Here is a 24731-nt window from a genome sequence, read left to right as displayed (position 1 = left end):
GGCTCTCAAGAGAGCAACAACAGGGTGGCATCATTCCCGCGCCACTAAGATGTGGCCACATTGTTAAAGGAACGAAGAAGCAAAGCAATGGGCCCCTCAGGACCGAGGGCGGGCCCGTGCGGGGGCCCAGACAGCTGTGGCGCCTGAGGCTGCAGGCTGGACTCGCAGCCCTTACCCACAGGGTCATGGAGACTGCAGCAGGAGGTGGCCTGCGGGCTACTCCTCAGGTGTCCTTTGGACACTCCCACGTGTCCTTTGGACAACGACAAGCACTTGCAGACCTCTCGAAGTACAGACACTAGAGCTAGGCCCGTTACAGGGCCCGTGCTGTTCCACTTCACAGATGGGGAAACAGAGGCCTGCAGAGGCTGAGCACCTGGCTGGGCCAGTGCAGGCTGCAGACGTCAGAAGCCCGGCCCCCCAGCAGCCGGGGTATGAGTGGGAGTCCCCGACCTCGTGCCCCACCCCGTCTGAGAGCCAGGGATGCCTCCCTGTGACTCTGGGAGCAGGGGTCCGTTTCTAGCGGGCTGAGGGCTCCCCTCCATCTTCTTTCCCACCTGGAGGAGTGGAGCTGCCATTTTGCTGGACACACTGCCTCCCCCCTACCCTCAGGGCTGGCATTACCATTCTCTGCGGGAGCCCTGGGAGGCTTTGTTGAATGACCCGGAGTGAGGGAGTGAGCAACCCCCCCCCAACCGAGCCCCCTCCAACCCCACACTCACCTCTTCATCCTTGTACCAGGACAGAGACTCGGCGGTCAGCACAAACCAGTACTCCTTGGAGCCGCCCTTCATCAGGCTGATGTTGTTGATGGTTAGCCAGCCCCTGCGGATCACCTGCGGGGGACGGGGTGCTCAGAGGACAACGCCCGCCGCCCCACCAGGCCCACCCCTGTGCAGCGGCCACTGCCCTTGTCCCCAGGATGGAAGAGGGACCACGACAGGGACACCTCCAGCCCGAAGCCCAGCGACCCAACTCCACCTTGCCCCTAAGCACTTCCCACTGGCAACCAACAGGGGACACCCAGGCAGACAGACACGGGGCACGCACTCACCCGCGGGCCTGGGGGTGACAGGGAACCGGGCCCTGCCCCTGCCCACAGGGTTAGGTTCAGTACACGCAGGCAAGCACGGGGATACCCGTCGTCTAGAAGGGGCCGAGGGAAGGTCCTGGGCCCGTACATGTGTCACACGGGATGTGACATTGGAGGAACCACACCTGCAAGACGCAGGCGCCATGCGGCTCCCTGCCCCCTCACACCCTCCTGGAAGACAGCTGCTGGGTTAGGGAAGGCTGGAGGAACCGCCCCCAGATGGAGTGGCTCTTGCTCTCCTTTTGCGGCTGCCCACCAGGGGCGCACCGCGCAGCATCAACTCGGCCGCCCGATCTGCTGGCTCCCCTGCCCAGCTCACTCAGGAACATCAGGTGGGCAAGGGGACCTGCTCTGAACGGGGATCGTGGCCAGTCTCTGTCCTGGGTCTCCCTCCGCCATGGACTCTTCCTGGAGGATAGGAGGAAGGCATGCTTCCACCCAGAGGGCTGAGGCCAAAGGTCTGAGCCTGGGGAAACTGCAGGGCATCCTGCACCCATGCTGGCTTCAAACCCGGGGGCAGGTTCTGGCTGGAGGATCCCCAGATGGGTCTCGTCTGGCTGCAGCGGTCATCTGAGTAGGAGGCCCAACCCAGGCCTACGCAGAGGACTCACCTGACAGCTCTACGTAGGCAGCCTGGGCGGCCATGGTCCTACGTTCCCCGGGTCATGAAGGTATGTGTGGGCTGGAGCTACCCATCACTCTGGATTGGGGACCCCAGGGCAGCGGGAAGCATACAGAGGCACACGCAGGCCCGTGTGGGGCCCAGGCAGCAACAAACCAGGCCAAGCAACAGAGGTGCGGCCGAGGACAGCTGGGAGGGACTGGTGTGGAGGCCCCCCAGGTTAAGGTGTGGCAAAAGCACCAGTGATGCCGCTACAGGTGTTCCTGATGGGTGGGTCTCAAGAGGGTCCCTCATCCTGTCTTCTGTCCTGCCACCAGGCCTGTCAGATTTTCACAGGGCCACCTGCCTCCTGTGGCTGGAATCAGGCTCTGAGCATGCCCAGGGGCCCCTGCACTATCCAGAAGCCCTTGCCCAGGGTGAGGACAGCACAGGATGCCACCTGGGAGCCCTTCTCCAGGCTTCCTAGCGATGACAAAAGCACTGGAGAGACCTGCGGCCACCAGGGAGCACCTGCCCAACTCAGGCTGCCCAGCAGGCGAGGCGGGGAGGCCTTCAGCCCCAGTAAGGTCATCCTCCCCGGGCACCCTGGTTTAGCACCGAAAATCTGTGGAGTCCTGGGAACAGCCCCCAGGCCCCGGCAAAGGGGGGATGCCTGGTCACACTGGGGGCAAGGATGGTCTCCAGACTCAGGCCCTAGGCCATCCTGCATCTGACCCAGGAAGGAGTCCCTGCTCCAGCCCCCACACCCCACCCCAGAGCAGTGCGGGGCTGTGCATTCATACTGGCTCCTTCCCTTCCCCACTGGGAGGGGCGGGCAGGGTCTGCCTAGTCCCGGCCCAGGCCAGGCAGAGGAGACACATCGAGACCTCGGTCACTGACAACTAGCAGAAGGGGAGCAGGAGTCGGAGCTCACAGGTGGTCAGTGTTCCCCAGAAATCTTTACATGGTGCGGCCTGTCTACTCCGGGGCCCAGCCTAGTTCCTGAGGGGGCAGATGTGTCCCACCTGCTCCTCAGGCCTGGCTCACCCGCCTCCACCCTCAGTGAGCCCAAGGCAGAGCGGGTGGACAGGGCCCAGGCCGAGCTGTGGCTTGTGTGGCCTCAGCGCCACGGAACTGCCAGGCCGTGCCCGGAATGGCACATCTGAGTCTTGAGGCAGGAGGCCGCCGGGTAGGCTTGGAGAAGCCTCCAAGGTCCCCTTTGCCTCAAGCTGCCCAGAGAGAGGTCCGTATGGGAGCCAAGTGGGGTCAGAGACGAAATCCCACCCTGGGGAGGCCCAAGCCATGGGCTGCAGACACACGCGTGGAGTCTAGAGGAGAGCGGGTCGAGCCTCCTCGTCCAAGAGCCAGACTTGTGCCCCAGGGGCCTGGCTTAGAGGGAGAGGGGTGGGGGAGGACAGAAGAGGCAGGCAGGCTCCCACGCTCTAGGGTGCACAGCGACAGGCATGCAGGCACGCCAGGGATGGGAGGAAGGACCGCCGGGGGAGCGCGGGCGGCAGGCAGGAAGCAGCAAGCTGGGGCCCGCTGGCAGGGTGGGTCAGCCTCCTCCTGGGTGAGGGTCTCGGCCTGAGTCACCCACGGCAGGGATGGAAACCATGGCTGGGAGACCCAAGGGCCCACAGCCTTGATGGATGTGGCAGGGCTGGCCTTTGTGGCTGGGGATGTGGAATCTGGCAGGAAAAGAATGACTAAACCTCTTGGGGTGCGAGGAGAAGCAGGCCCCTGGGCTGTGTGGAGGGAGGAAACGGTTCCGAGTTCCAAGAGGATGGGGGGCAACATCGGGAAAAGCGGGACTACAGGCTCAAGGATCAGCGATTCCTCCGGCCACTGCCCCCGCCTGACCCTGACGAGCCCCGGATGCAGCACAACCCTGGCCCAGGATCAGCTCAGCTACTTCGACCCCGGGGCTCACCGGAAGATCCCTGCCAGAGGGCAGCAGCCGGCCGCCCAGCGCCTCAGGGGCTGGTGGTGGGAGAAGAGCCCGGAGGAGGAGGCCCAGGCCTTGCTCTCTGACGTGGAGAGCTGGGGTTGAAGCCAGCTGCCTGGGCTTTCAAGCACCTTGAAAACAGCTCACCTCTCAGATGGGAGCAGCACCTGGCCCCCACTGGGCTGGCCTGGGCTGGGCCACACATGGAGAGGAGGTGTTCCCTATAACAGGGATGGCAAATACCATTCATTGTGGGCAGCCACACTGATCAACGGGTAGCAACTGCCACCTCAGTGAGAATTCCAAGTGAGAATTCTGGGCGCAGCCGGAAAGCGTGCCAGGAGTGACTAGTGATGTCTGCCGCAGGCAAAATACAAGGGGGGGGGGAGCAGATGGACCAGAACAGTCTGATCAACCATCACATCTGCCACGGAGACAGAAGGATAGTGGCAGCATCCAGGAGAGAGTTTCCTGATCAATCAGTCATCTCTCTCATGGGTGTGGGAGGGGTGTCACGTGCAAAGCTATCACGTGCAAAAAAAATTCTTTGACCAGTTAGTCACATCTGCCATGAAATGGGGAGTGGTGGCATGTTCAGGAAAGAACGCTGGGATTGATTAGCTATGCCTGCCCCCCTGGCGCACACAGGGGAGAGGCACAGAGGGAGGAGTGCTGGATCCATTAGTAATGTCTGCCATGAGCGCAGGAGGAGAAAAATTCAGCATGGTGATGACTGCACTGGAGTGGTGGCAGCAACAAGAACACATTCCAAGAACGCAGGACTTAAGCAAAATCTTCCCTGGCCAGGGAGGTGAAGGGAGGGAAGCGTGGGAAGTGTTAGCTGAGTATTTGCCATCCCTGACCTACAGGAAACTAGCTAAATGTGTCAGGAATGGGCTGGAGGGGTGGGCCTCCCACAAGGATGGTGGTCAGGTTAGTGTCTGTGTGAGTTGGCTTATGCCCAGGGCAACATGGAGGCCAGCAGGCGCTGGCCATTGCAGGCGGTTTTTAGGTTAGCTTGATTTTTAGTTGGTTCTGTTATTCTGGGGTGAAGGGATGTTACGGGGTGGCGGGGTCTCCACCACTCTTGGGTTCTCTAACGTTTGCTACCACGCTAAGTGGGTACTTACCAAGATCTCCCCCTTTGAAAATGCAAAGTTAGGAGTGTGGGTAAATCAAAGAAGAGCAGGCAGAGGAAGAGAAACGTAAGGGACATGAGGGGACAGAGAAAAAGCAGGAAAAGCACAAAAATGGGAGGAGAGAAGAGCAGGGGGAAAAAACAGCAAAAGAAAAAAAATTACATGCTATTAATTATATTCATGGTGTTAATATTTAATTCATTATCATCTCCCGAAACAAAAAAGCAACAATATATGTATGACCTACGGCAAGCGCAAAAAAAATCATGCAGTGGTTATATCCTTCTTTTCCAGAGGGTTCCATAACCGTGCAGGACAGAGAGCCCCTACCCCTGCCCCCACCCCCACCCTGCCTACCGTGGAGAAGCGGGGCGGGCACTGGCAGAAATTTTTGCAAAAACTGATGTGTTTTCTTAGAGAAAAAAAATGAGGCACCTGCTACCGGCATGTACGAAGCTGTTCATATTGTTCATGGCCAAGGCCTCTGGCTGGGGCATGACATCAAGGTAGAAACCCTTCCCGGGGCTCTGGGCTTCTTCAGGTATGGGGCTCGAAGCCCCCTCAGGCTCCCCAGGTCGGCTTATCACAATGCAGCCTCCCACCCAGACCCTCCCACAGATTCTGAGTCTCTGGGGCTAGGGCTGGGAACCCCATTTGGCTGCAGACACCCACTGGTGACTGGGCTGCCCCTCTCTCCAGGGTCAAGTTCTAAGCGTGGCCGTGGATGTCAGATGGGGCCTCGTGGATATATACAAATTTGGCCCCCTCCCCAGCCTGTGCCAGAGCTTCAGCTCAAAGATACGTTTCCTGAAACATCAAAGCCTGAACAGACTCGAGGCTGGGGAGTGGAGGTAAAGGGTCTGGTGGGACATGCCACAAGCCAGGCACCATCACTGGGCTCAGAGGTCCCTAAGTGACCGTCTGCCCCCAAGGGTAGGGCTATGGGCTGTAGAGGGGGTGGGCTACCTGGTTGGGGATGGCTCTCTTCTTGTTCAGCTGTGTGTTCCTCTGCTGGGCGCTGCAAACAAAGCAGAGAGAGGACTCATGTGGTGACGTGCAGGAGGGATGTGGCGGGGTTCTCTCCCTGGGTAGGGGTGGGGTGGGGTGGGGCGCAGCGAGTGGCCAATTAAGGCCAGAGGCAGAGAGAAGCCCAAGGGAAAGAGTCAGGCTCATGCAAGGAGAAAATGTATTTAAACTGAAGCTACAAGGCCCTGACCTCAGCCATTCCCAAGAGCACCAGCTACTTCTAGGACTCAACAGTCCCAGAGCCTCCAAGGCGGGGGCCTGAGAAGTTGGACTCCCAGGTGGCTGGGAGGGGGCCATAGTGGCTTCAGAGTAACTTGAGCACAAGGCTATCTGGGGGGTCAAACCTGAGGCTTCTCCCCACTCTCTTCCCATCCCTGACCCTGGCACCAAGTCTTCAATGGCTCTGACCACAGAGCCAGCCAGCCCAGGAGATCAGACCATGAGACAGCCGCCTACTATGCATATTTCTAGAAGGTCCCTTATTTGTCTATAGTCCCTGATCTCTTCTTCTTCAGCTACCCTGTTTTCTGGCTAGTTCGTGCCAAGCAGATGAAGATCAGATATCTTGTACGTGGGAACCTACTCAGCTCCGTTGTTCATCCTATTTTCCACTGGGACAATCACAGCGCCACCTGCAAACAACTGACTGTGTCCTATAACTTAGACATCCTATTTTCTTTTCTTGTTGTATTGCTTTAGGAACTTTCAGAATATGACCAGGAAAACCACCTTGTTTCACTCCTTTACTGGCTGCTCTGGGGCTGTACCTGCAAGTTCAAGCTGGCTGTTGGGATAAAGGAAAGAGAAAGAGAGAAGGAAAGGGGGAGAGACTGTTAAGGAAGTAGGCATCTATTCCTATTATCGGTAAAGGTTGGAACATTAAGAACAGGGGAAGAATTTATCCACCGATTTTCCTAACATTCAATGAGTTTATTATAGAGCTTTTTCTCCGGGCCCTGGTGGTTGTGTTTAGAGGACAGCGAGGAAGCAGCCCAGAGCATCCAAGCCCAGGAAGGAATTCAGTCAACAGCGTCAGGAGGAGACGAGACTGATTAGGCCACACAGAGTGACGGCTGGATGCCAGTGAGGTCCCGGATGTGCTGCTTCCAAGGGGCTTCCTGGCTCCCACCTTCCCCAGGAAGCCTGTGCAGCTTCTCCTCTCCCCTTGCCTCTGCCCAATCAGGAATGTCCTGCTGTTGGGAATGGGGGCGGGTGCGTGAGAGGGAGTGGGGAATGGTGCGGGGAAGGAGTCCAAAGTCCTCCCTTCGGCCTGCAGAGCCCTCCCAGCGATGGGGCCTGGGTCTCTCACCTCTACCTTGCTTCAGTCTCCCCAACCCTCCCTGCTTTTTGGCCTTCCTTCCCTGTCTCCAACGCTGTTTGGGTCCCCTGCCTGTCACCGGCATTCTCCCCAGGCAACATCCTTGCTCCCCTTTTCTACAGCCCTTCACCTACTCCCCTTTCCAGCTCGTCTGCCTTGTGACAACGGGCTCCATAACACGTGCGTCCAGCCTGCGGGCTCTGAAAGGGAAAGGCCAAGTCGGCCTTGTTCACCATCCTACCCCAAAGGCCCCGCACCAGGCCCGGCTTTGAGACGGCACTCCGTGGCTCTACAGTGGGCCCCCAAGGACATCCCCCTGCCAAGACTGGGCCCTGGCTTGTGCCTGGAGCCTGGCGCCCCCGGGGCCCCGCCCCCAGCCAGGGCGACCCCGTTCACACACCAGGAAAAAGGCACACAGCAGGCAATACCCACCCGGTCACCAGCTGCTCAGTATAATAACAGCTGGGGGAAGTGGGAAGGCCCAGGAATCCAGAGGGAAGAGTGGAGTGGTCAAAGGAAAAACAGGAGAGAGTGTGAGAAGGAACTGTGGATGAAGTATGAGAAGCAGAGACATCAAGGTGAGGAAAACAGCAGCAAACCAAAGCGGGGGGACCAGCGTTTTCAGCTCACACACACCTGGCTGCTGTGGGAAGAGGCACAGGAGGGCGCACCTGGAGTGGGGCCCGTGGTCAGAGCCCACCCCCGGGCCCTCCCATAGCAGGGACGGCCCAACCAGGGCCCCTGGCTCATCCGAGCATGGGAAGCAGCTTCTGATCATGCCCTCATTCATTTCATGCCTTCATTCCTTTCACTCATCTACCACGTGCCCAGCAAAGATCAGGCGACCAAGTGTGTTGAGTGCAACTGTGACTGTCCCACCCCGGAAGTGCTGAGCCCAGCTCAGAGACCCCTCCCTGAGCGGAAGAGCCTCCTGTCCTGCCTGCTAGCCCAACACGAGGCCCTCCCAGTAACTTCACAAGAAAGCCTCTCTGCCGCCCCGCGGCCAGGCCAAGGGGTGGCCCTCCAGACTCAGCACAAGCCTCACACAGCCCTGACCCAGCAGTGACGACACTGTGTCTTGACTGGTTTGGTGCACGTCTGTCCCTGGCACGGGCCCTTCCTTCAAGGGCGGGGACCTGGGTCTGTGCTGGTTCACTGCTGTATCAGAACCCGGCACGGAGAACACACACCAGGGTTACTTGCTAAGCGAATGCCAGGAAGCTGGCTACTACCGGTTCTGTGACTCAGCAGGCTCAGGCAAGAAGACCTTCAGGAGCCACCAGAACCATCCACGTGACGCTCAAGCAGGCTGAGGGCGGACCCAGGGGCAGAGGGAGTCAGTGAGCGGTACCGGAGGCTGCCAGCACGTAGATCTACATCATGACACAATCAGAGACCTCTGCTCTGGCCTCTTATCCAGGTGCCACAGGAGGTTCCGGTTTTGTATCTATGGTGTGTGGATGGAAGCCACGGAGAGCCTGGACGGCACTTCCCAGAGAACAGCCCCCAGAGCCGGGGCCCCGAGCCCATGAGATGCTCCGTGAAAGGGCCAAGTGCAGATGGGGGAGTCTGGGGAAAACTGCACAGCTTATGAAAGGCTCTGAGAAGTCACGCAGAAAGGAAAGCACCGTGTGCTGCCAGCCTCACCCTTTCTGGAAGTCGGCCCCACAGGAGGTGCGTTGAGGGCAATGAGGAAGGGGATTGCTGTTAGCCCAGGAAAGTCTCCAAATACCCTAAGGTGGCTCCATGCTTCACCCCAGTATCCTGACAGAAAGACCCTCTTGCCCTTGTCGGCTAAGGGAAGCCAACTCGACCGCCTCCCTCGGGGCCTGGCTCTGAGGGCAGGCACTGCTGCCACCCACCAGCCGCTGTCCTGAAAAGTACATACTTAGCAAATCCAATGAAGTCCTCATGATTCGTGTTGATGTAGGACTGCTCGATGTCAATCAGAAGAAGAATCTGGAAGAAAGCGGGGTTAGCTATGAGCACAGATCCAAAGTCAGCAGGAGCCCTTCCCAAACCCACCAGCAGGGGGAGTCAGAACCATACTGCTTCCCAGGTGGGAGACCTGGGAACACACACACACACTCTCCTACACACACCTTGGGGTACACCTGCAGGGGGAAGGGGGCGTGGGTACTCTGAACCTTCAGAGCCTCACAACAAAGAAAGACTGGGCCAACAGAGCGGAGTGAGGCCCCCATGTGGTGGCTGCAGGCACGGCCTCTGGGGTGGACCACCCAGGGCTGCAGTCTCACTCGGGCCCCTGCCCGGCAGTGCGACCCTTGGCCTCAGTTTACCGAATGGTGGAAAGGGGCAACGAGAGGCCTGACTGCATAGGGTCAAACAAGTCAGAGCATGTTAAGTGCACAGAGCAGCGCCTGGTGTGTTCTAAGTGCTGCATTAAAACAGCAAAGCCAATTTGGCTAACCGAGGGCATGAGAATGGAACACGCAGCACGCACGGGTACCTAGGAACCAGTCACGATGTCCCGTCAGCTAAGGGACAGGCCTTTACACAACACCCTGCCCCCTCCTGTCATTTCACTGCACCTCTGAGCACTCTAGCATGAAACATGCCAGGCACTTGGACTTTGTGGGGTTGCTGGAAAATGCTGGGGGGCTCTGTGCATGGGAGCCACTGCTGCTGGTTTTCTAAGGCCTGAGCGCCCCGGGCTGGGACCCGGAAGTGCTGGCGGTGGGACAACCAGGCACCGTGGCATGGCGTGGCAAAGGGACAGCCACGTTCTCGACAACAAAAGGAACTAGAATCTTTCAAACTTTTGATACAACTTCCAGGGTACAGAAGCGACATGGGTTGGGGCACAGGATGACTGTGGGACCCTCTGAGGGGCAAACGAGCCAGGTTCTCCACTGATGGGCAACACGAGGTGGCACCACCACCTCATATGACGCGGAGGCCTGTTCCGGTGCTGGTCTGAACAAACACCAGCTAGGAGGCCATGGCGGACAACTGAGGGGGAGGGACGGAGACCAGACGTAGGCCCCGTAGGGAGCTGAAAGGACAGCCGCGGGCTCCCTCGGCATGTGACAGGTGAGATCCAGGCCGCGGCCGTGTGCGCCTGGACGGTCTCCACAAGGAAACTGTTAAAACCTAGAAACCACCCACACATCCTCTGCTGGGCAAAGGGATGAACAGGCTGTGGTCCACACGTGCCACGGGACACCGCTGAGCGATCAACGGCAAGAACCTTCGCGAACACCACGAACAGCAGGGAAGAATCATGAGTGCTCTATGCTAAGTGCGGGAGGGCAGAATCAAGAGGTTACACACTCCAGGGGTCCGTGAGTGACGTTCTGGATAAGGGAGCAGACCGGTCATTGCCAGGGGTTGGGGTGGGGAGGATAGGGATTTTGAGGGTCACAGAAGGGTTCTGTACCTTGACTGAGGTGGGGGTCACCTTGCTTTATGCGTTTGTCATTATTCAAGGCAACGTATGCTCAAGATTTAAGCACATATAAAAAGATGTACGCACACAAATTCTACCTGAAAAATCAAACAAAAAGTCAATTACCTGGTCCTTGGTTCTCCCCTCCCGTTCCCGGATGTAGGTAGTGACGATTCGCTCCGTCTCTTCTCGCAAGCGGGGGTAGGAGCTGAGCTGGGGGGCAGGGGAGGGGGGTAGAGTGGTGGCATTGGCGGAGTCCTCGTGGCCCAGGAAACAACATGAACCACGCAGAGAACACGAGGGAAGGGAAATGACCAGGTGTAGGCTTACCGAGTCCCCACCCCACTCCTGTCTCATAGCTGCTCCAGCTGAGAGACAAGAAGGGGACGGTGGGGGGACGGTGTGCCAGACAGAATGACAGGGCGCCCACGCACGAGCAGAGATGATTTTTGAGAATGGATATGAAGGTGGAAAGTGGCAAGAGAAAAGTGGGTGGTGTGTGTCTGCTGCCCGACAGTGACCGCCACCCCCTCCGCCCAGCACAGGTGAGAGCAAGGACACCGAGTCAAGTGTCAAGGCCAGCAGGCCCACGGGGTGGGAACTCTCGGCCAGCTCGTGAGTGAGCAGCGCCTGTTCTAGGATGATGGGGGCAGCATCTGGGCCATCTCCCTCAGAGGGACCCCCTTACAGAAAACTCTTCTCTCATCATAACCTGAGCCAAACGTACAGAGAAGCCTACCTTCTGAGGTTCGGGTTAAGTCCACGTGTCAGGGAAAACCAAGGAGCTGGTCAAAATCACTAGTGGAAAGCCTCTGAAATGCTCCGTGACACGCGAACACACACGTCTTTGCACTGATCGCGGTTCACGCTGGGTGACAGGGCGGACACCCTCCTCCTCTAAGGTTCTCTAAGGCACTGCCCCTGGTCCCCACTGCCTGCTTGGTGACTGTCCCTGGCCACACCCCAAGCCTCTCCTGCCCCACAGAGCCCAAACTGGAAACATGGGACACCCGTGTGCCGCGATGCCCTCCTCTCTTGTCCACTAGGCAGAGCTGAGATGTCGCCAAGCAACAGGTGGCCCATGGAAGGGGGTGCCCACTGAGGCAGAGTTCCCAGATGCGCAGGTGGAGACTAACGTGGGGGGTGGGGAGAGGAGATGCGGGACAAATGCGCAGGTGACAACAAAACCTTCGGTTACCTTCTCGGCACACTTTTTAATGACCGTGGCCAGCTCTGAGACCACGAGATCAACACACTTCAAACTCGGCTCTTTGAGCTTTACAATCTGTTTTTTCACAATGGCTTCAAAGGCCATGTCGGGGGTGAAGAGCCCCGTCCTGGGTCATGCGGAGGGCGGGATGAGGTAGAAAGATACCCAGGGACAGTGCAGGCCACACACGCGGGATGGGAAACAGAAAGAGAAGAAAGGAGAGTCAGCTGGTTAGTGACATGCAGGTAGGAGCCTGTGCCCGCATTTGCCCCGGAAGCTACTTCAGATCGAGGAGGAGTCCTGGGTCGGAGGGGAGGCTGGGGCCGGGGCAGGGCCAGGGGTCAGTGTCACGGTGCGGACGGCGAAGGGAACGTGATGGCCTCGAATTTTCGCACCTGTGACAGTGGGCGCTAGGGTGATACACCCCACCCCACCTAGGTTTTTCTCTCTCTCTCCCTTTTCTAATCGAAGAAGCTTAAGAAGCAAATGTGGGCTTTTCCAGACCGAGACAGAAGGCTCAAGCAGTTTCCCTGCCTTGGGAGACCGACCCCAGGCTCTGGGGCCCCTGCGGACGTGCAAACACAAACCGGCCACCGACAAGCACTTCTGCGGTCTGGCCGAAGTGCACTGCCCTGGGAACCAGGCCTTCGGGGGAGCCCAGCGTGACCCGCCGGGTGGAGACGGTGGCCTGTGGATACCAGCACACGGGTGCCAGGGACCTAGTGGCTGGGAGGACGCGCTGCCTGGAGGGACAGCTCAGTTCCTGGAGGGAGCCAGGGGTACTGGCGGAGCAGCAAGGAGCCGAGCTGGCTTTGCGGGGCCAGGCAACCTGAGCACTCATTCTGCTGGTGGCATTCGGGCCTTTCTTGGTGCCTTGTGGACAGAGAGGTGGCTGGCTCCAGGAAGGCCCGAGGGTGCCAGGCATTCATCAAGAAGGAATGATGGCTGTGGGGGCAGGGTTCAGGGAGCTTGGCCTCCAACAGCTGACGCGGGATCCCTCTCTGCTTCCCAGAAGGCAGCAAAGCAACAGCCCAACGACACCCCCACGTCCATCAGACACATGCTAGGCTTGGTATCAGGGTCCCAGGGAGCCCTGCCCACCAGTCGGGCCGGTTCTAGAGGCCTGGCGCACCCTCCCATCCCACAGACATCACGCCCAGGCCAACATGCCCCCCCGCCCCAGCCCCAGGGAGAAGGCCACGTTCTTGGAAACTGAGGCAACCTGGGGTGAAAGGGCACCATCAGGGCAAAGGCTGGAGCAGAACTGGGAGCCTGATACCAAACCCCCATACCCCCGCTTCCACAAGGCCAGGAGTCACCCTGCCGAGGGCCCAATACCTTACTGGTACACTGCCTAACTGTATTGATTAGCTCCTGGATAACCAGGTCGACACATTTCAGACAGGGCTCTTTCAGCTTGACGACCTGCTTTTTCACAATGGCCTCGAATGCCAAGTCCGGGGTGAAGAGCCCGGTCCTAAAACCATCCGTACCCGGGGGTGGGGGAGATAAGTCAGAGAGAAACAAAGCACGGTCAGCAATTTCATAGGCACGGGCCAGGTCCCCGAGAATGAGCCAAGGTCACGGCAAGTCTGGGGGTCAGATGCCTGCATCCACTGCCTGGAAACCCACAGGATGACCCGAGGACCCCAGGGCTGATGTAAGACTGCACAACCAGGGTGACAACTTTTGTCGGATAACGGAGGGGACCTAGGAGCCTCACAGGGGATCTGTGATGGGGACGCATGCTGGGTTCCTGTAATCGTGATTCAGCTCTGGCTCCCCACAACCCCCCAGGGTAAATCTCCAGTGAGCTTTCTCAGCTGGGCTCATGCCAACTGACTGGGTGGTTTAACCTACATTAAACCCAAGGGCGGCAAGTAGCCCCGTGGCCTACAACAGATCCACACAAGACAGCACACCCACCCTCGAGTGCCCTTGGAGACCCACAGGGAGAGACTAAAGCCAGAGACTAAAGTAGACTAAAGCTACTGAAAACCACCCAGGAGCCCTCTCCAGGCCTCACACTCAGGGCACCTGGAGGGAGGGGCAACCAACTGGCTGGACAGTGGCGCCGCAGAGGTGAAGGGAACACGGCAGCTCGCCCCTTAGAACTTGCCTGACTCCGTGGATGTTCTTAATGGCGTAGCTGATCTCGCGCCGTAAATCCTTCTCGTCAAACTCCATCTGAGAGCAGACAAATCACTCACATGCAAAGAGGTACCTGTGGCACCCCCATAACAGGTGTGTATTTGGGGAAGGTATGTCCTGTGTGTGGCTGTTTTCACATGGCAGACTATTTCACCGGACAAAATTTTTAAAAACATTAAAACCCAGTTTCAGCAAGGATGGTTTGAAATGAACACTCTCACTCTCTCAGAAGAAACGTGAATTCACTCTCTCTCTGAAGGAACATGAATTCACATGAACTTTTTTATGGGCTATTTGGCAGTACCAATCAAGGGCCTCCAAAAACATAGCTATACTTTAAGGCAGTTTTAAACGTTCTAGAAACCTACCTTGAGGAATTCATAAGAATTAGTTATGTTCATAGAACTATTCGTAACTGCTAAAAAATGTGAAAACAACTTAAATGTCTAATAATGGGAGATTGGTTCAATGTATGATGGGACATCCATAAGATACTATCTTGCCGTTAACAACGCATGAAATGTAAATGACTGGTTTGGAAAGATGGCCACCATATGAAAAAAGCAGGATATAGAGACACACAAATTATTTTTCAAGTATGGATGAGCAGATGTGCTGTGTTTTATGTAGGCCGGGGACTTACCCATTTGCACAGAAATAATCCGGAAAGGGCAAACACTGAGAAGTTAACAGGAGTTGTCTGCGGGTATTAGGATTAGGGGTGTTTTTCATCCCTTTAAACTTTTGGCCTTTGTTGAAAATAATGTTACTGGTTTTTATTAAAAATTATGTATATTCATGGTAAGGAGTGTAAAACTTCAAGCAAATTAACAAAAGAAAAATCTCAAAGCCCAGAACAGACATTTTTATGAGTACTCTTGCAGATCTGAATGTGCAAAGACACACACGGAGACATCACAGCCTTCACGAGGAAGGATGTTGTAAATACTATCCTATATGCTATCCTATACATACATGCTGGCTCCTTACCCTGCCTGTTTTCCCCTTCACCGTGATGAGGACACTTTCCCATGAGAACTGACCTACATGTTCTATGTACTTTGCAAAGACTATGTATTGGTTTTTGTCAGAGGGCCAAAATGGAACTTTCCTATGGGTCTGCCAGACACCTCTGAGCTGCCCGCTCAGGGAAGGAAGCCCGGAGGTGACACCTCCTCCCCGACCCCCCGCCGCACTGCCACTGGCACCACCTCTGCCCACTGGAGGCGGACGCCAGAAGGCAGGAGTTCAAGACCCAGGGCCTGGGAGGAGGCCCTGAACGGAGTCAGGAGGGCCCACCCGGTGGTGCTACCTTCACCAGCTCAAAGGGAAACCGCTCGTGGAAGATGCGATTGATTCGGGCGCCCCCGGAGAGCTCTAGTGTGTCCACTTGGTCTCCAGAGCCTTCGATCCTCTTTTCAAAGTCCACCCCAAACTGCTGGACCATCCTACCAGGAAAAAGAGAACCCGACGTCAGAGGGGGAGGATCTGACACGGCGCCAGAATCACGCTCCGATCAAGCCGTGGCTTACACGCTCCCTTTCATTTTCTTAGCAGCGAAATGTATGCAGAGGCCAGAACAAATCAATCACAGGACCGCCTATGGCACGCAGTCGCGACACGCCAGGCCCGTTCTACAGGCCCGATACGGCGATTCATTCACCGAATTGGCGGGTAGCGGTTCTTAGTCCCATTTTGCAGATGGTAAGAGTGAGGGGTGCAGTCACAGCTCAGCGACTTCTGCCCTGATCAGGCAGAACTGTGTGTGAAAAATGAGCTCCTCCACACATTTCTGGTGTCTTTGCCCCTCTGAGCCTCTGCAGAGTGAGTTGATCTTAATGGTGTCCCCACATGGTCACAGTGAGGATTCGAGGAACTTCTAGATTTCATCAACTCCGAGAAATCACTGATCCTAAGGAGGACTGCTAGTCTGCACCCCCAGAAGAAAGAGACAACGCAGCCAATTATGGTAATTCACCTCAAACTTTTGAATTCAGGGAAGTTAAAATGTTTTTTCTTTTTAAAAAGTGCTTATGTAAGTGATGAAATATGTTACCACCACATGTGTGCCCTTGGAACCTAGCCCAGCCCTTAAAACGGTCCCCAAGTGTTGCTGACTGGTACTGTGACCCTGTGAGCAGCCAAGAACTAAAGTATTTGTTAGCGTTTGGTTTTCTGTAGCATTTCTAGTCGTTTCCCCAGCCTCTTGCACTGCCTGCCTTAGTCATTTCTGTATCTCTGCCGCCCCCAAATTCTTGATGTCCTCAAGGTCTGCGTGCAGTCCACCCTGAAGGGGAGCTGCTGCCGTCGAGGGACCAGCCCCCACTGGGCCAGCGGCGTGGAGCTCAGCTTGCTAGCGAAGAGACGTCCAGCTCTCACTGGCAAACACCGCCGATGCCCATAAGATGCCGGGCGGCCAGGCTTGGCGCCAGTGAATGGGGTTCTCCCGGAACACCCGGTGGGAGGGCAGGGATGGGGTGTCTCATACCCCAAGAAACTCTGCCCACAAGAAGTAAACAGTGTTAAGCTTGAGCATAAAAGCATTCTCACCCCTGAACCCTCTAGCATGCAGCGCTGAGTGGCGGGGTGGGGGGACAAGGACAGCAGGGTTATGACAGCTACCGCGGATCACGTGTGGTGTCCCTCTGCTGTGACCTGGGGACGAATCACATGTGTGGCACCATCTGCCTTATGAACTGCCAGTGAGTTTCTGGATCCCACTCTAGCCCAGCGCCCAGGATTCCTGGCCGTCAAGAAACTGGGAGTATAGGGGCGCCTGGGTGGCTCAGTGGGTTAAGCCTCTGCCTTTGGCTTGGGTCGTGATTCCAGGGTCCTGGGATCAAGCCCCACATCCAGCTCTCTGCTCAGTGGGGAGCCTGCTTCCCTTCCTCTCTCTCTGCCTGCCTCCCTGCCTACTTGTGATATCTGTCAAATAAGTAAATAAAATCTTAAAAGAAAGAAAGAAACTGGAGTATAGAGGCAAGAGAAGCCAAGAGAGAGAGATTGAGAGAGAGATAGATTCTGGGATTGTCGGGCACACGTACATCTCCTCCTCACAGCAGGGCGGCTGTGGAGAGTCCCCCACAGCTCTGGGCTGGGACAGCCAGTGCCCACCCAGGGTCAAGGTGAGAATTCCAGGAGACAGAGCAGAAAGAGCTGACACAGGGCCAAGGCCCCAACCCCGGTCTCCCATGTCTGTCCTCCCCACAGCCACCAGAAGGCACCTAGGATACCTGAATCAGGCCATCCCTCCATGGCTCCCACCTTACTCAGAGAAAAAGCAATTCCTCCCCATGGCCTACTAAGACCCGAATGCTCTGCCCTGTCTCCTCCCCTCCTCCACTCTGCCCCTCACTCATCTGTTCTATCATACAGCCTCCTCCAGCACTGCAGGGCACAGGCCTGCCTCAGGGCCTTTGCACTGGCCAAGCCCCCATCCCTGACCTCTTCAGATCTTGCCTGACTATCACTGTCTCAGGGCAGGCTTCTTGACTACTCTGTTTAAATGGCACCCCCAGGCCCATCCTGGCACCCTAGCCCCTTCCCCATGTTAATATCTCACCATTTAACGCACTACACATTTTCTTATTTACTTATTTTCTGTCCCATCCCTCGGCCCTCCCCTTTATAAGCACCTGGGGCAGGGATGGCTGTCTGCCCCGTTCACTGGGGCGACCCAAGTGCTTCCAGAAACGTTATGCTAAGTGAACAAATGGACGAATGAGGATGGACACTCAGCCTGGACCTGGGACCCTGTGGCTGGGCGGAGGCCCCCCACGAGCCAGGCTGGGGGGGCCGGGAGGTTGGGAGGGAGACACGTACTGCAGCAAGGCTTTGGTTTTGCGTGTGGGGTCGTCGGGCCGGAAGTTCTTATACTCTTCCACCTCCTTCTCCAGGGACAGCAGCTGGCTCTGCAGCTTGCTCCGCAGGGCTGGCAGTGACTCCCGGATGTGATTGGTCAGTTGCTGGGAGGGAGAGAGGTCACCGGTCAAAGGTCACAGGTCAGCACAGGTGGGATGCCGGGGAGGTTCTGGCCTGTTGCACCTGCTGAGGGCCAATGCCGAGATGGCCCCTGAGCGCAGCACGCCCCCCAGCCTCAGGAGAAAGCAAGGGAACTATCCGGCTGCAGTCACACTAGCGTGTGGGACGACGAGGGGTGGCACGTGCTGCCCACAGCAGCGTGATGCTGGGAAAGATAGGGCAGCCAAGCAGGGGGTCCGCACCGCAGGGTACACATGACACACGTGCCGACCCACGGCAGCCTCACACAAGTGCTCCAGTGAGCGGCCCAGGAGGCCACTGAACGACCCACGCACTGAAGGGTCAGTGGGTGACGGTCCGCGTGGGCCATGGAGCAACGGGCAGATGGAGACACGCGGGGCCGAGCCCTATTAACCAAGACGCAAACAGCTCCCCGGCAAAAGGAACATACAGAGCATGTGCTCCCTTCTGTGAAAGAGGGAGAAAGTAAGAATGTATTTTTAGTTGCCTGAAGAGAGGGAAGGAAGCTCCACAGGAAACAAATGCGGAAGAAATGCCGGAGTGGGGCAGGCGGGTGGGAAGGGGGCCTCTCACTGTGCCCACTCCTCCTCTCCTCATCTGCATCAGAATCATGTGGATTTTTTTTTTAAGGATTTTATTTATTGGGGCGCCTGGGTGGCTCAGTAGATTAAAGCCTCTGCCTTCGGGTCAGGTCATAGTCTCAGGGTCTTGGGATCAAGCCCCTTGTGATGGCTGTCAAAATAAATAATAAATAAAATTTTTAAAAAATATATTTTATTTATTTATTTGACAGAGAAAGAGAGATCACAAGGAGGCAGAAAGGCAGGCAGAAGGTGAGGGGAAGCAGGCTTCCTGCTGAGCAGAGAGCCCAACGTGGGGCTCCATCCCAGGACCCTGAGATCATGACCTGAGCTAAAGGCAGAGGCCTTAACCCACTGAGCCACCCAGGTGCCCCTCGTGTGGATTTGTTAATTGTTCACAAATTGTAAGAGGAAGCAACACTACAGGAAAGGTTAGAGAGTACGCCTCAGGATGGAGGGAGAGAGAAAAACGTGAGAGAGAACAGAAAATATACCACTGTTCCGGTAGGGAAAGAAGTAAGGGAAGGCAAGGGAAAGTGGGGATGGAGGAGAGGAGGGAGAGGGAGAAAGTAGGGAGGACGGAGAGGGAGGAGTGGGAGGGAGATAATGAGGCGGGGGATACAGACACAGTGGCTTCTCAGGCCCCGAGTGTCACTAGAGGGCAGCTGGTTAGTGGTGACTGGCCAGCAGTGGGGAAAGGACCCACCACCAGATGGGAGGAAATGGGAGATTCACTATACTTGGGCTGCATGACTATTTTTTACTCTACTAGAGAGAAAGAGAGACCGAGAGGGCGAGCAGGAGGCAAGGAACAGAGAACAAAAGCCATAAAAGCAGCTATTGCCCTACAAGTGAAAAGTGTTCGCTACCAGCTCTCCTACAAGAGACAGGAATGTACTAGCATCCATCAAGCTAGGAAGGAGGTGCGAGGAAGCCTCCCGCTCCAGCTCACCACACTGCGCCTGTGAATCTGACGGCCCCGCGGAGGGCCTCTGTGGCCATGACCCTGCCCCAGCAGCTGCCCCCAGGCCCTCTGTGGGAGCTGCAGGCCTTTAGGGGACACTGAGGCTACATGCTCTGCAGACTGCCCCCCGCCCCCCGTGTCCGACAGCATCCTAGAGCACGAGAGCAGCGGATCATGGAGAAGTGTGGGCAGCGGCGGAGGCGGCGGGGGGGGGGGGGGGGGGCAGGCACAGCCAGGCCCCGCCTGTGCGCCAGCACTCAGAGGAGGCCCCCGCCACCTGCGGGGTAGTTTTACTTCCCTTCCTCTCCCTCTGCCCCTCCACACAGGCCACCCACTTCCTCCCACTGGACACATCCCGTCCCTCCCCTCAGCTGCCCTCTCCACCTTCTGCTCTGCACTGGCTCTTCCCAGCCCCCATCGCTCCCTCACCCTTGATCGTGCCTTGACCTGGGGACTTGCTCCCCGTCTGTGCCCCCCACTCCCCGTTAGAAATATGCCTTCCTGGAGGACATGGTCCCGCTCTGGCGTGGCCGCTGTGCCCCCGCGGCCTGGCCGCAGGGACGGCCCTCACTGTGGCTCCGACTCCCTCCCCACTTCCGGGAAGCTGCCATCAACTATCCAGAGGGCACATCTTACAACCCTGGATGGACAAACCAGGCCCGACCCGAAGGACAGGCCCGGCCTGGTACAGCGTGCCTGTACCATCCCCCATCAGGGACTCTCCTCTCCAGACAGAGCCATACACGAGCAGTCTGATGGTAGTCACGTTAACGGCCACCTGCGTGCACTAGGAGGATGAGAAACCATCTCGGCCGCGCTCCAAAGAGAGGCTGGCTGGACAGCTTACAGCCCATGTGTTCAGAGACGACGACGTAGCCACAAGAAAAAACGAGGAAGGGCGCTTCTCGGCCTGGGCAGCGCTCCAGGAGATAACGCTGAGCAGAAAAACCCAAAAGTGGGGCAGGATGGAGGGGTGGGGAGGCATCCACAACTACATCATCCTTTATGGTACAAAAGGGAGAACTATGATTCTCAGAAGACCTTTTCGCGTGTATGGACAGAGAGAAACACAGGCAGGGTTGATAGCAGGCCCTGTGGGTGAGAGGGACGGGGCAGACGGGGGCGCCTCATGGCAAGATCGCTGTTTCCGAACCCCAAGAATCCACTCCCTGTACAGGAAGAGCGGGAGGAAAACAACTCTACAGTGGGTTAGCGTGGACACCACAGCCCCAGGGGACCAGCTGTCGCCTGGGGGACGGGGGTTCAGACAGGCCGGCCACCCCGTCAGAGGTGGGGCTGGGCTTTGGACCCGCGGAACTCAGGCCCCACAGTCCTCCTGCTGACGTCCTGTCCCGCGCTCCCAGCCACCCTGCCTTGGTGCAAGCCAGGCCGCTGTCACCCGGGTTACCCAGGCCAACTTCTGGGTACAGTGATTAGATAATTCCAAATATTTAATTATAGTGAAAATAAAATCAACAATAGTAGCGGGGGCGAGAATAGTGCTGTTAGTGACTCACAGAACACCCACCCCTCGCCAGGCCCCGAATCGAATGGGGTTGGAACCCGTGTTGCTGCACACCAAGGCCAGCAGTGTGGCGGACCGCCGCAGCACGAAACCCTGGCCATACCTGATTCAGGGTCTTCTGCAGGTGCGGGGTGCCCATGCGGTCGGCCATGTGCCGGTAGGCTGGGTGGGAGAGGAAGAACTTCCTCTCGGCTGCCAGCGCCGCACGGATGTCCTTCTTGCCCTCGATGTCCTTCTGGCTGCGGTTCACCACACCGATGTAGCCTGTGGGGAGAGCGGGTCAGGGCAGGGGCAGTGCCAGGCGGGCCAAGGGGCCTAGATGCCCACCGTGGACCGGGCACGTGGCTGGGCCCAGTGCAGGCAGACACGGCCGCTGTCCCACAGGTCACTCACAGACGAGGCCCCCAGCCAGACCCATTCCTCAGAAACACGGAGAACACGAACACACAGAGTGGTCCCGGGAAGCAACAGAAGTGTCTGGAGGAAAGGGGGTGACGCCCAACCCCGTGTGAGGCGGGGAGAGAGGAAGGCTCTGGAGAAGACGAAACCCCCGAACTGAGCTTCAGAGACAAGAAAACCACCGCAAAAAAGAAGGGCGAGAGGGACCAGCTCATCTTGCCAGGTATTAAAACCTGTTGCACGGCTGTTACGTGTGTCGAGCTTGGATATATCGGGCACGGATGTCCAGAGAAATGGATGGAACCGAACAGAAAAAAGTCCAAAATCACGCATGATGGCAGGTGGGAACGGATGGCTAATGCTCCGGAGCCAACAGGAGGGAAGCTCGTTAGAGATGATTGTATGGGGGTTAAAATTTTCTGAATCAGATACAAGAAAATGGTAGCCGTGACTAACTACATGAGAAATGGGGCTTGCGGGAGGGGTGGGCTACTTTCTCCTTCACTGACCGACCTTCCAAACCATTCTGGAATTCTTTAATCATAGAAAAGAGGATTTAAGATAAAAATGCTAATGTGAAGAAAATATCTGCCCTCTTAAGACAGGAGGCAACTGGAAGGGTAGAGAACAGGAATGGTGTTCAAAAAGCCAGAACAGGGGTGTCTGGGTGGCTCAATCAGCTGAGCGTCTGACTCTTGATCTCAGCTCAGGTCTTGATCTCAGGGTTGTGGGTTCAAGCCCCATGCTGGGCTCTGCATTGGGCCATGGAGCCTACTTTAAAAAAAAAAACAAAAAAAAAAACCACAGAATAGTCCTGGGTTCCCAGGTATGGACACAGGGCACCAAATAGTATGAGTGTGTGTGCTGGGGGTGGGGGGTGTCATGGGACATCAAGAACTCAGGCAAGAGCCTGACCCATAGTAGGTGCTCAGTAAACAGACGTGGTGACTGTTTTCATCCCAGCTAACATAATGAAAGTTGGAGAGGTGGATTGGGGAGAGGCGGCCAAACGCCCACAGGGATGCGTGCACACAGACATACCCCACTCTCAGTGGGGGGCGTCCAAGGTTTCCCTTGGGGAGAGGGGAGTAGTGCCTGCCTACCATGTATCTCGACAAGTCTTATGCAAGACTGGTTACCTTTCATCCTCTCCATCTTTGCCATTATGTTCCATTTTACAGATGAGGGGACGTGACCAAGATGAGGTCACAGAGGAGGGGGCCGCAGAAGAACCAGATGGGAACCCAGACTGGTGAGAAGCCCAAACTCACTACCATCCACACAAGAGTAAGCAGGAGGGAACAGCAGGGAGCAGAGCCAGTGGTCTGGCTGGGATTCTGGTTCCTAAAAGCATGGGAGTTCTGAGTCTTTTGTAAGCCAAGAAGAAGGATGCAGCTAGTGAGATTCTAAAAGCCACAGGACGGGAGAAGAACACTGAGGGTGGGAGGCCTGAGGGCACAAGTTAGTAGACAGCAGACAGATCGGGGAGAGGAAGGACTGACTTTCTTGGAAACAGACAAGAAGGCAGAGGAGGGCAGACGCAGAAACAGTGGGGCGGGGAGGAAGGAAGCCGAGGAGGTCTGTGTCATCCAACCACCTGTCACTGATGCTGAGCCCAGGGAGCATCCCTAGGGACTAAGATTTAGGCCCAATACACGAGGGAAGAGCACGGGGTTAGGGTGGCTGGTAGAGGGGACAGGGACATGCGGGGTCCGCTTCCCTGTTTGGCACCAACCCTTCCTTCCCAAACCTCTGACACAGACCCTGACCCTGGCAGCCACCTCTCCTTAATCAATGTCTCAGCATGGCTGGGGGAAGGTGGAAACCAAGGTCCGGATGTTGTCCCCATGCCAATCCCACACACAGAGGAGCAAATCCCTAGGGGCTAAAGAAAAGATCTAAATGTGCTGGCAACACCAGCGCGCAGAGGGCGCCGACAGCTGACAGCAGATCGCCCGAGAGAAGGAATGGGGCAGGAAAGGGAACCAATTAACAAAATGGCTTAAAAATTTTTTAAAAACTGGGGCACCTGGGTGGCTCCGTGGGTTAAAGCCTCTGCCTTCGGCTCCCGTCATGATCCCGGGGTCCTGGGATCGAGCCCCGCATCGGGCTCTCTGCTCAGCGGGGAGCCTGCTTCCCCCTCTCTCTCTGCCTGCCTCTCTGCCTACTTGTGATCTCTGTCAAATAAATAAATAAACTCTTCAAAAAAAAAAATTTTTTTTTTTTTAATTAAAGCCTTGATGGACACTCAACACCACGCCACAGTGACAAACAGGAATAACCTAAGTGTCCGACAAATAGGGATTGAGTAACGGCACACAGATCCTCGTACAAGGGATTCCACGGGACCTCTGGAAGTCACCTTGGAGAGTATTCGCCCGCCACGGGGAAACACTCTGCCGTCCTGCTAAGTGAAATGGAAAAGTAGGTCGCCAAGTAGCGGGAGGCCAGAGGGCCAGCATTCCAAACCAGCTCTGTCACATCCTCATCTCGTGAGCTGGGGCCAGGCGTTCAGCTTCTCTGCGCCTCGGTTTCTTCATCCATAAAATGGGGATAGAAAGAGAGGCACCGCGTAATCTGGATCTTCTTTAGTAGGACTCAATGGGCTCGCACACATCAAGACCGCAGAGCAGGGGCGCCTGGGTGGCTCAGTGGGTTAAGCCTCTGCCTTCGGCTCAAGTCATGATCCCAGGGTCCTGGGATGGAGCCCCGCATCGGGCTCTCTGCTCAGCGGGAAGCCTGCTTCCCCCTCTCTCTGTCTGCCTCTCTGCCTACTCGTGATCTCTCTCTCTCTGTCAAATAAATAAATAAAATCTTAAAAAAAAAAAAAAAAAAAAAAAAGACCATAGAGCGGTGCCTCGTACATCACAGATAACAAGTATCTGCTCTTCTGATTTTTTGAAAGGAAAAATATTTAGGCTACTCCTGTCAGAGGATCTAAACTTGATCCTAAACCTGAACTTTATCAGGTTCTCCGTCTAGATTTCATTGCCAATTTTTGGGAACAACCGGCCCAATCCCAAGTGTGGGACATGATCTGGTTTTTTCCACAAAAAAATGATATGGGAGAAAAAAGGGGCTGGCGAGGGAGCTGTTGAGCCAGAAACTTAGGCATTTATATGTAAAATGATAGGAAGCCAAGGATTTGCTTTGTAATCCCCCAGGGACCAAATAAGGGAAGGACATTCGGGCATTGGAGACTAGCTGTGTGTTGATAACCGCTAAGGCTGGGTCTACGGGGCTCCTCGTACTTCTCTACTTTCAAGAATGTTTTTTAAATGTTCACGATAGAAAGTAAGCATGACCATTAATAAAAATTATGAATCCTGGGGCACCTGGGTGGCTCAGGTGTTAAGCATCCCACTCTC

General features: G+C 56.4%; 1 protein-coding gene across 9 annotated transcripts in view; it reads right to left on the bottom strand.

The window, feature by feature from the left end:
• DNM2 (dynamin 2) overlaps positions 1–24731 on the bottom strand; it is an 82654-nt gene that overhangs the window by 13487 nt on the left and 44436 nt on the right. For 3 of the 9 annotated variants that reach the window (XM_032884013.1, XM_032884019.1, XM_032884011.1), the window contains exons 6-15: positions 21068–21228; positions 17715–17857; positions 15205–15340; positions 13861–13928; positions 13080–13218; positions 10658–10744; positions 9011–9081; positions 5745–5796; positions 4770–4781; positions 723–836 (exon numbers count right to left, since the gene is read on the bottom strand). In XM_032884013.1, the coding sequence (XP_032739904.1) occupies positions 723–836; positions 4770–4781; positions 5745–5796; positions 9011–9081; positions 10658–10744; positions 13080–13218; positions 13861–13928; positions 15205–15340; positions 17715–17857; positions 21068–21228 (983 nt within the window). Of the gene's footprint in view, positions 1–722; positions 837–4769; positions 4782–5744; positions 5797–9010; positions 9082–10657; positions 10745–11729; positions 11869–13079; positions 13219–13860; positions 13929–15204; positions 15341–17714; positions 17858–21067; positions 21229–24731 lie in introns of all 9 variants that reach the window. The other 6 variants (XM_032884018.1, XM_032884010.1, XM_032884012.1 and 3 more) reach the window with 3 other exon arrangements.

This window comes from Lontra canadensis, unplaced genomic scaffold (genome assembly GCF_010015895.1).
Source record: "Lontra canadensis isolate GAN:19392208 unplaced genomic scaffold, GSC_riverotter_1.0 scaffold88, whole genome shotgun sequence".
Lineage (NCBI taxonomy): Eukaryota > Metazoa > Chordata > Mammalia > Carnivora > Mustelidae > Lontra > Lontra canadensis.
This window is presented reverse-complemented; position numbering and strand designations above follow the sequence as displayed.